This window comes from Microtus ochrogaster, linkage group LG3 (assembly GCF_000317375.1).
Source record: "Microtus ochrogaster isolate Prairie Vole_2 linkage group LG3, MicOch1.0, whole genome shotgun sequence".
In the NCBI taxonomy this organism is placed as follows: domain Eukaryota; kingdom Metazoa; phylum Chordata; class Mammalia; order Rodentia; family Cricetidae; genus Microtus; species Microtus ochrogaster.
The window spans coordinates 42291329-42302173 of NC_022029.1; the positions used below are offsets into that span (position 1 = coordinate 42291329).

The 10845-nt window shown below is 38.4% G+C and overlaps 1 protein-coding gene across 1 annotated transcript in view; it reads right to left on the minus strand.

Annotated features, from left to right (window-relative positions):
• Znrf2 (zinc and ring finger 2) overlaps positions 1 to 10845 on the minus strand; it is a 37897-nt gene that overhangs the window by 20778 nt on the left and 6274 nt on the right. Inside the window, exon 3 of the mRNA XM_013351364.2 lies at positions 1401 to 1506. Within this exon, the coding sequence (XP_013206818.2) occupies positions 1401 to 1506 (106 nt within the window). The remainder of the gene's footprint in view (positions 1 to 1400; positions 1507 to 10845) is intronic.

A 10845-nucleotide genomic window follows, 5' to 3' on the forward strand; every position in this document is an offset into this window, starting at 1 on the left:
GTCCTGAGTTCAATTCCCAGCAACCACATGGTGGCTCACAACCATCTGTAATGAGATCTGGTGCCCTCTTCTGGCCTGCAGGCATACACACAGAAAGAATATTTCATACATAATAAATAAATAAAAATTTTCCATTATGATGGCACAGTTGTCAGTTTTTTATGTTAACACAGATCATCAACAAGAATTTCAGTGTTTACCATTATATAGTAATGTTCTAAATGAAGCATCCTTTAATGGTTTACATTGTGTGGCATTGGTACCCAATGTTAGGTTTAGTTATCATTGCCTGGATATAGCTCTCTATCCTTTAATTACATATTAGCGCCTGTACCTTTCAAGCATGTTACTTATCAACATCATATTCTAATATTTCACCTACTTTCAGTTTATTCTTATAGATATAATTACTGGTATGTTTGGATTTATTTTGGTCTCCTTATTTTGAATTATTTACTCTGCTTTCTGTTTTTGCTACCATCTCCCCTATTCTTAGGTAAAATTCCATTTTATTCTTTTCCTTGGTTTGAATGCTACAACTTCATATTTTTTTTAATTTAAATGTATTTTATTATTTCTTTTAATTTTGTATATGTGTGCATTTGAGTACCAGTGCCCTCTGAAGCCAGAGGTGTTAGATCCCTCTGCCTATACCCTCCCCAAAGCTGGAGCTGTCGGTGGCTGTGAACTGCTTGACACAGGTGCTGGAAGCTGAACTGACCAGTGTGTGCTCTTAACGCCTGAGCCAACAATCTGGTTCCTAATTTTCTATTCTTTATGTGGCTACCTTAAATAGTGGTTGTTTTGCAACAGGGTCTCTCTACTAGCCCTGGAACTTACTATGTAGACCAGGCTGGCCTATAATTCACAGAGACTCACTTGCTTCTGCCTCTTGAGTGCTGGGATTAAAGAAGTACGTGACCACACCTGGCTTTGTAGTTTAAACTCAAAATCGTTCTGTATTATTCTGAAAGCAAGAAGAATGTATAAAAAGAACAGATGGGCTTGGGAGTCAATCTCCTGGAATTCCCAGTTTGTTGGAATCTTGGTTTGCCACTTGCTAGAAATAGAGGCCTGGAGAAACCTCCTCCTTCTCCTTCTCCAGCTGTAAATGAAGGGCTGCTCGGCTGACACAGACCACCTGCTGATCTACATGGAGACAGACAGCTGCACCACACTAAGGGCTTTATAAACGGCAGTCTAGTTACAACAGGCATCTGTTCAGATTTTATCTGAGCAAGGGGGAGAACGGGAGGTGGGTGGGGTGCTACTGAGATTCTAAATTGAGAGGAAGAATTAGAATGAAGAAGAAACCGCTTAGCCCTGACTACAATGTTTGAAACTAAGAGAATAATCACTTTGCTTTAATATCAACCTTGCTAGAGCAATACTAAACTTACCCTTTATGATATATACACAGGCAAGGCAGTCGTGCTATGGTATCTCCCTGCTGCAATTCTTCAAGGCATATTGCACATTCCCCAGCATCTTTACTCAGCACATCCTCTGTGAAGAAAAAAATGAATTCAGTACAAGAAAACTAGCCTGAGAAACTAAAAACAAAAACAAGCAGAGAATGACTTACTATACCTGTACAACTAACTATACAAAACTCAGCACCTGTACTTGAAGCGCTGTTCACACTGAATGATGTTCATCAAACCTGCTTCACCAAGGCATAAGAGTAAGCAAGGACACACTACAATAGTTCTCAACTCACACAAGAGTCTGATCCAAACAGCCAACAACTCAGTCATTTGTTATCTGGAATTAATATTCTTTCTGCTATGTATCAATATTAGTGTAGTGTCCACAATAGTTCAAAAAAGTTTAGTGCAGTATCACTGAAAAGACATGAATATAAAATACCTTTTTAAGTTTTTTAATTAATGGAAATAAAAAGAAATCACCCTGAACAGAAAACTGCTAAAAAGTTCCTTATCTCAAAAAAAAAAAAAAAAAAGGCAGAAGGATATCAATACTCTTGTTTAGAAACTGGAGGGTTTCAGAGACTGGGCAAGGAGGAAACCCTTCACAGCCCTTTTGTCAACAACACCACACCAACCCCAGATGGTGATCAGAGTGCCTTCCAGACAGCGCTGATGGTATTTTGAAGACTCTATAGTGTTTAAAAAAACCCAACAGAAAAACTCTTACTGCAAAGCAGATATTCCTTTAAAGAGCTCTGAAATTGCAGTTTAAATCGTTTTAATGTTATTTATTTATTTATTCATTTATTTCTGAGGCGGGGTCTTAATATGCAGACCTGGCTGACTTGGCTTGACTATATACAACAAGCTGGCCTCAATTACAGAGATCCTCCTCTGCCTGTTTCTGCTTCCTGAGTGCTGGGAATAAAGATCCCAGTACTACATGTGCTTAATGTTCAATTTTAACCCTGCCTAAACTAGCATGTTAGTTAGGTATCTTTTGTGATACCTGCGCTGAAAACCATGCCATCTCTGCAGAGTATAAATAAAAAGCCTACAGAGAATAGTGTGGCTCCCTCTCAATGATTCATTCTGAGACAGCAGATGGAGGAAAAATAGTCTATTTTGGTCCACAGAAAAGCCTGGCAATGAACAACTTCCATAAATAAAAAAGGTATCAGCACTCATAAGTTAATGCATTATGATCGGCAACTAACAGAGATAAAAGAAAGTGGTATACCATTTCCCCTTTCCTGTTTTCTTCCTACATTAGAGTTCTCTCTGTCTCCTTCTTGCCCCTTTCTCTCCACTGAAGTCTTAGTGTCTAGTCTATCATTCAAGGACCCAGTTTCCAGTGAAAGCACTAAGCACACAGACAGCAGGAAGAGTAAAAAGGATGGGTTTCATTCCCAGCATTGCAAAACAGAGAAAAACCATTCTGTAAAGGTTTGCTCTAAAAATTCAGTATTCTAAAATATACAGTATATTCCTACCACGTAGATTTTACCCACAAAGATAAATCAATATAAAACCAAACAAATCTGTGAATGAGTTTTCTAATAAACTTCAAAAATGAGGCACTCCTTATTATGCAACCCATAAATGATTATGAGATGCATTACCAATTTCATATAACTCAAGTAAGAAAAACATAGCCCCGTAAGTTATGACACATACTCTGAGCTTAGGCAGGAGGACTGCAACTTCAAGGTTAGCCTGAGTCATCGAGAGACCCTGCTTCTAAAGAAACAAAAGCAAACAAAACTGCAGCACCCATTGATCTTAAAACAAACCAGTCTCTTCCAGCTGCCTGACAATGCATTCTGGTGTCGGAAGAACTCTCACGCTCATCACAAAATAAGATGAATGAAACGAGCATTTGAAAAACAAACATCATTACTATTTTTTTGTATTCTACATAACAGATTCAACATAAAATAGAAATATGTAGAACTTTAACATGCTCTGAATATAGTGTTGAATAATGCTGTTTTAAACTTGATGGGGGCAAGTATGAACCCTCAGATACTTCATACCTTAACTTCAGAATGCTGTACTAAAGCCAGTTATTTTGATCTTTAGTTCTATTCAGCCCTGGTACAAAGACAACTGTACTTTAATATCAAGATAGGCACCCACACCCACACCCCGACAGCAGCTTACAGCCACAGCTCAGCCTCTGCTGCAAACAGCTTCCCCTAGCACTGCCAGCGTTAACACTCCAGCTACTCAATGTCAAATGTAATCTGGTAAGCAACTAAAGTAGTTCATTCTTGAAATAAAAACTCATAATCACTGAATCAAGGAAAAATGTTCAGTTTTTCAAAAGTTAAAGCCCCCCCCATAAAAATCTACATGAAAACATTTTTACAGTTAAAAAAATCACCATGCAATGTGAAAATTGAAGTGCATTTTTCTAAGTGTCCATCACCGACCTAACACACCTGGAGCACTGTGCATCATCCTACCTCTCAGGCCATGTATTAATTTTGGCATACAGATAAGGGAAAAGGAAAGTAAGACAAGACTTTTAACAAGAGGTGGGTGCCAGAATCCCTCTGTGGTGCAGTTCATCAAAACACAGAGCTTCTCAGTGTCTTACAATCTACACCTGCTTCAGAAAGGGAACTGGTCACTAAAGAAGGGCAGGAAGTACAGGAGATCTGAAGTTGAGTTGGGTGTGGTGGACAGTCTACAGCTAAGAGGCTAAGATGGGAGAAAGGTATTCAAGGACAGAGCACATAGCGAGAAACTGGGGACGGACATGCGCATGCACACACACACCCACACACGCACACACACACACACCCCATCCACAAAAATTTATGGGTCGGGCGTGGTGGCAGTAGAGGCATGGGCCACCAAGAGTATCTCTCCATGAGTTCAAGGCCAACCTGGTCTACAATAGTGAGTTTGAGGACAGTCTAGGTTATGAGACCCTGTCTCAAAAACAAAACTAAATGAAAAAGCCGAGAATTGAAAATCTAATACAGATTCCCATTTTGCTAGTAGTTTGACTAATTAGTCAACCTCTGAAACATCCTACTTGATTTTAGTATTAACGTAGGATATGTACTCAAAATATTATAGTTAAGATTTTAAAGAATTATATAAAATACTCTAAATTATAAAAGACTACATGAGATTTGCTTTATTAGTAGGAAGTACCTTATGGACTTCTTCAAAAACCAAAGTCAATTAGCATCCTATCCCTTCTCTTACCCATCCTAATATTCCAGTTGTTCAAAGAAATCCCTGTTGACTAGGAACGCTTTAGGCACTTTTGCCCTAGCCGTCTTGACACACCTGTGACTATGGCCGGACCAGCACAGCAGCATGCAGACGGTGCTGCCCAGTGCTGCATATGCTGTGCCTTCCTTCCCACAGGCATACAAACCAGCACGTTATTACATTCTTTTGGACATACTTATACTTTATGTTAATCTTACACAATAACAATTGCCATCTACATTTATACATGAGCAAAAAGGCTGGAGGAAGTTAAGTAAGTTAACTGAAGTATTAAATTAGTTGTGTTCTAGAACCAAAACTTTTGGTTGGCTAAATTAAATAGGTTTTTGCCTACTTCATAAATTGTGTTATAATGAAAAAAAACTTCATTTTTAAAAGCTTTCATATTAAAGAAGCATAAATACTGATGTAAATGAACAATGTTAGACAACCATAAGATTGTGAAATTCTCAAGCTGGAGAGGACCACATTTTTAGAGAATGTATTCTTTTTTGGTTGAGTTCTGTTAAAACTCTGTGTATGCTAGTGCCCTGAGGCCAAAGGCGCTGGATCCAACAGAGCGGGAGCAGCAGGCAGTTGTGAGCTGCCTTATAAGGTACTAGGAATTGAACTAGGGTCTTCTCTAAGAGCAGCACACACACTGTTAGCCATGGAACCATTTCTCACCAGCCTCTGGGGAAACACTGGTCACACTTCATCTTCAGAAGTTAATAATACATTATAAAGGTGGTGTGGTACGAAGTCGCTCGCGCTCCACTGCTTCAAGAGCTTAAAGTAATCCTGGCCAACAACATGTTTTATTATAAAAGAAATAGTATTATCTGTGCTATCTACATTGGCCACATACCAACTAGAATGAGCTCTTGAATTTTCAACTTATGGTAAAATATCAAACCTCAAAATACATAAAAGCTAATGAACATACATTTAAAAGCTAATTAGAAACTTCTGTAAATTGGTATTTCAGTTACAGCTTCTCAAGCTCTTTAAGTGTGCATTGTCCAAAGAGAGTACTTACAATTCAAGCAGCCAACTATGCAAAATTAAAATATTTAGCAGGTCCAAGCACATATCCATACAGTTATTGTGGATCAAGACAACATGAAGAAAAGCAGACAGCCAAAAGTCTCCAAAGCCAAAACAAAACCAAGGCCGAGTGTGAGGCAGCCAGGACTCCATGCACAGTCTAAATCACCACAGTTAACTTTCCAACAAGCACCAAACAGGAGGCTCATCTTTCCAGCCAATACGATGCCGAGCACTATCACAGATCAGGCGTTTTACCTGAAGATTTACTTTTTCTTGAACCCTCAATGATAGCAGAAGAAAACAAAAGCAGCTGAAATGTGAAATAATCCCTAGAAAATCAAGAATTAAAAAAAATCACAATATTAGTAAAAGCAATTATTCAAATAATGAAAAGTGGGGCTCTTTTATTAATATTTTCAGATCTCTTAATTAGTTTAACAAGAGTCAATACTAAGACTTGACATTTCAGATCCATGAGCTGTTTTATTCAAATACTGTAATGCAGTTTATAAATGATATTTAACAAAGTGAGGCTGATTTCTAAGTTAAATATATCAATAAAAGTATGGTATCAACCTTTACTAGTGTGCCTCAAACTAGAAACCTTGGTGAGTATTGGTCCTATCCTATTCAGTCACGTTCTGGCTCACCTGGAATTATTAGTTTCTTTGCCTTGATGCAAGCAAAGTCAGCAGGCGTATGCTTTCCTTTGTGTAAGTATAACTAAGAGTCAATGCTATTAACCATGCAGCTACCCTTCAACTGCACTGTTACAATCTAAAAATGAGATGCTTCTTGGCTTTTGAGTGATGGCTCACGTCTAAAATCCTGAGCAGGCGGGACTAGAGGCCAGCTTGGGCTATAGTAATGCAGTACACATGTCTCAAAAGCAAACAAAAATATTTAAGGGCAGAATTTTTAGTAATTTAAAAATTATATGCTTGGAAATTCACACTTGACATCTCCTCTAAGAAAATGTGACAAAGTAAAGTGGACTTGGCTCTGGAATGGGAAAGCTGGAACGAAAGGGATGAAGGACGGTTTACAATCACACTCCCATTCCCAAGGAGACCTAAAAGCAAACTCAAAACACAGTACTGAATAAAGCTAAGTTCCTTATAGGCTGCAAGGAGCCACACCAGACACCTAAGGAATTAGCATTCTGTGGAATTACTCCCCAATCTTCCAAACTTTCAAGCTATGCCCCTTTTCTTTCACACAAAAAGAAAACAAACAAAATCATAATTATTTGCTATACTCTAATCAAATATTGCCCTAAGTGGCATTCTATTTGTAAAAACAAACTGTTGAATATACATAAAAAAAAGAGCTGAGTGGTGGTGGCACATGCCTTTAATCCCAGCACTTGAGAGGCAGAGGCAGGCGGATCTCTCTGTGAGTTCGAGACCAGCCTGGTTTACAAGAGCTAGTCCCAGGACAGGCTCCAAAGCTACAGAAAAACCCGGTCTTAAAAAAAAAAAAGAACAAATTATGTTCTTTAAATTATATTTAACTATGAGTCAGGTTCATTTGCTTTGAATCCCTTACTACAAAGGGGGGAAATCAGTTACTGAAAAAACAAAAATCCATTATTATTTTACATGATTTTCAAGCTTATTATTGTGTACTTTAAAATTAGAATAATGCAGGAAGCTATAATGTAGGCTCAAAATGGCAATAAATTTGAATACAGAAACAAAAACCCAATCTCAAACCCATAAAAAAAACCTACCGTGGGTATAGTTTAGACAGTTCCAGGTTTGATTCTCAACCTCCAGTTTATTTAGGAGCACATGGGGTGGCAGCTACCTCATAAAGCTGTGCCTAGACATGACTAATACTTGACTATCTAGTACTGCATCTGGCATGGGACAGGTTATTCCAAGATGATTAATGGTCTATACCATTACTAATTCACACACACACACACACACACACACACACACACACACACACACACACACACCAAAACCATTTTAGACAACTTAAACTGTGTGAATTCTCAAGTAGGAGAGGATCATATATTTAGGAAAAATATTCTTTTGTTAAATGTAACTTTTAAAAACTATGTGTATATGTGTGTACCTGTACATGTAGAAATGCCACAATGGAAGAGAAAGCAAACCCAGAAAAGAACTCTAATCCCTCTAGAACTACAATGGACCATCATTGTCAGGATCGGTCATTATCAGGGATGCAAAAGTACATACAACCTTGACTGAGCAGGACTACAAGGCATATAACATATGAAAGCTTGTAATTATGTACAGAATGGTCATAAAGTAAATGCAGAAAGAACATGTTTGCATAAACATGAATGGGGATATAGATTAGCAATAGAGAACATTCATGAGACCCCAAGTTTTATGCTGCACACTGCAAAAACAAAACAAACAAACAAATAAAAAAACAAAACAGAAACACACCTAAATACCCTCTCTGCTGGAATGAGTGTAAGAAATTAAAGCACTTCTGGAAAGAACTGGGGCTTGCTAAGGTGAGAGGGGACTTTTCATTGGGTATTTTCTGTCTCTGTATTGTAACCATGCAATCATACCTATTCAAAAAGAAAAGTTAATTTTAAAAAGGAGCAAAAACAAAGATGGCATGCAAAAGCAATCAAAGAAACCATATTTGGAAGGCCATTCTCCCTGGGTCTGGTTTCTGTGCTCTTGGGGCATCTCTTCAAGGACACCTATCTCAACAGCAGCGTCAGTTCCAGAGCTAAGGGAAGGCATGCCTCAAGGAAGAGGCACAGCTTCTTTTAACTCCTCTTCATTAGAGCTGCTCACTAATGTGGGACTCAGGGCTTCAAGACAGACAAAAGGGTTTGCTGGTTGTTGAAGTTATTTCATGAGTAACAAAATCCTTTGATTCTGACCCCAAATCAGACACTTATATGTTACCACCTGGAGTTCACACAACTACAGCAGGCTAACCGGTTATGGCAAGGTAAAGAAGGTAAACAAAGCATTTACAGGTTGAGAAGTGTAAATTCAAATAATACCAGATGATTGGGAAGAGCACTTGCTTGGTATGCACAAACTGGGTTGTGATCCACAGTGCTGCAAAATCATCACTGCCATCAAATGATGACATTAAAACAGAATATGGTCAAAGTCTTATATGAGACAGAGTAAAATATAGCATTAGGGACCAGAGAGATGGCTCAGCAGTTGAGAGCACTTGTTCTTGAAGATGACCTGGCTTCAGTTCCCAGTGCCCATATGGCGGCTCACCACCATTCAATTCTAGCTCCAAAGAATACAATGCCTTCTTCTGACCTCCATGGGCACCAGGCATGCACGTGGTACACATAAATATGCAGGCAAAACACTAATACACAATAAACCAAAAATATAACACAAAAGATCCAAACACAGTTGTGTGTAATTGGCAATCTCAACAGTTCAGGAGGTGGATTTGAGGCAGAGGGCTTTCAACTCCAGCTTTAGCTGCATGAGACCTTTCTTTAAAAAGTTCTAATACAAAAAGGAATACTCAAGCTGCATAATATTTGTGCAAATAATTTAACTATGAAATATGTATTTTAAAAGGCTAGTGGCTTAGAAGGCAGAGTACTCAGTGTACAAGCATAAGGACCCGAGTTTAGCTTCCCAACGCCAATGTAAAAGCAGGGCCTTGTGGCATGCATCTGTAACCCCAGAATCGGCAGACCCCTGAAGCTCTCTAGTCAGCTAGTCTAGATGAACTGCTGAGTTACATTAAGACCCTGTCTTGAAAGATAAGATGGAGAGCAAGTAATAGACGAGAACATCAACTTTGGCCTCTGTACATATGTACCTATGCAGAAACACCTGCGCGCGCGCGCGCACACACACACACACACACACACACACACACGACCAGAAAAATTTTCTATTAGGTTATTACCATCAACAGACTGAAGAGACTTTAAATCCAAGAAAAATTGGTAAAACCAGTTACAGTGGGGGATATATTAAAATTTCTAAATCTATCAGACTATGTAGATCAGACAATGCTCTCTTTGGAAGGCCATTGAATATGTCCATAATACAACCAACTCAATTTATGTATTAATAAGCTGCTGAAGTAGCTACATGTGGTGGCACATGTCTTTAATCACTACCAAGACAAAGACAGGCAGATCTGAATCTGAGCCCCGCCTGGTCTACATAGCAAATACCAAGTCAATCAGGGACACTCAGGGCTATACAGTGAGAATCTATCTCAAACAAACAAACAACAGCAAAATAAAATGGCAGAAGATCTTTTTCACTCCATAGAAAACATACTTCACTGATGTTCTAGTTGCTTCTGTGTAATACAATCCGACTGAGAGAAACTCGGGATAGAGTGTTTATTTGGATCATACTTTCAGGTCACAATCCATCATTGAGGCAAGTCAAGGAAGGAACTTAAAATCAAGGAACTTAAAATCAAGTAAGAAATAAAGTACAGACCAAAAAAGGAATAATCATTACTGGCTTGATCACAGACTCATGTTTAGCTACTTTTAAAAAAATTTGTGTGTGTGTATATATATATATATATCAACATTTTGCCTGTGTGTATGTCTACGGACCATATGTGTCCTAGTACCCGAGGAAGTCAGAAGAGGGTGCTGGATCCCCCTGGAACTGGAGTTGCAGTGGGTTGTGAGTTGCTATATGGGTGCTGGGAAACAAAGCTGGGTTCTCTGCAAGAGCAGTTAAACACTCTCAATAGCTAACCCCTCAGTTAGCTTTCAATCCAGCCCAGGCTGATGGCATCACCCACAGCTGAGAAACGCCCCAGAGACAAGGCTCCAGACCAATCTCATCAAGGTAACTCTTCAGTGAGGTCCCTTTGTCCAGGTGACTTTTAAGTTTGTGTCAAGTTGGCAACTAAAACTACGACAGCTTATAATCATTATTTACAGAAAGCAATGCTCTACTTTCACAAATAATCAATGAATTTCAAAAATAGAAAGGTATGGACAGTGCTTTGTAACATCAAAATCAAAATCACTTCTAGTAATTTCTACCAAAATTACCTTTAAAATCAGTAAAAGGAATAAAGCATATTAAATTGGTAAAGCTATTAAAAAGTTATTCTTAAAATGTTTATTATTATAATATAGAAAATAAAAAATAAGCTATTTAGTGCTTAG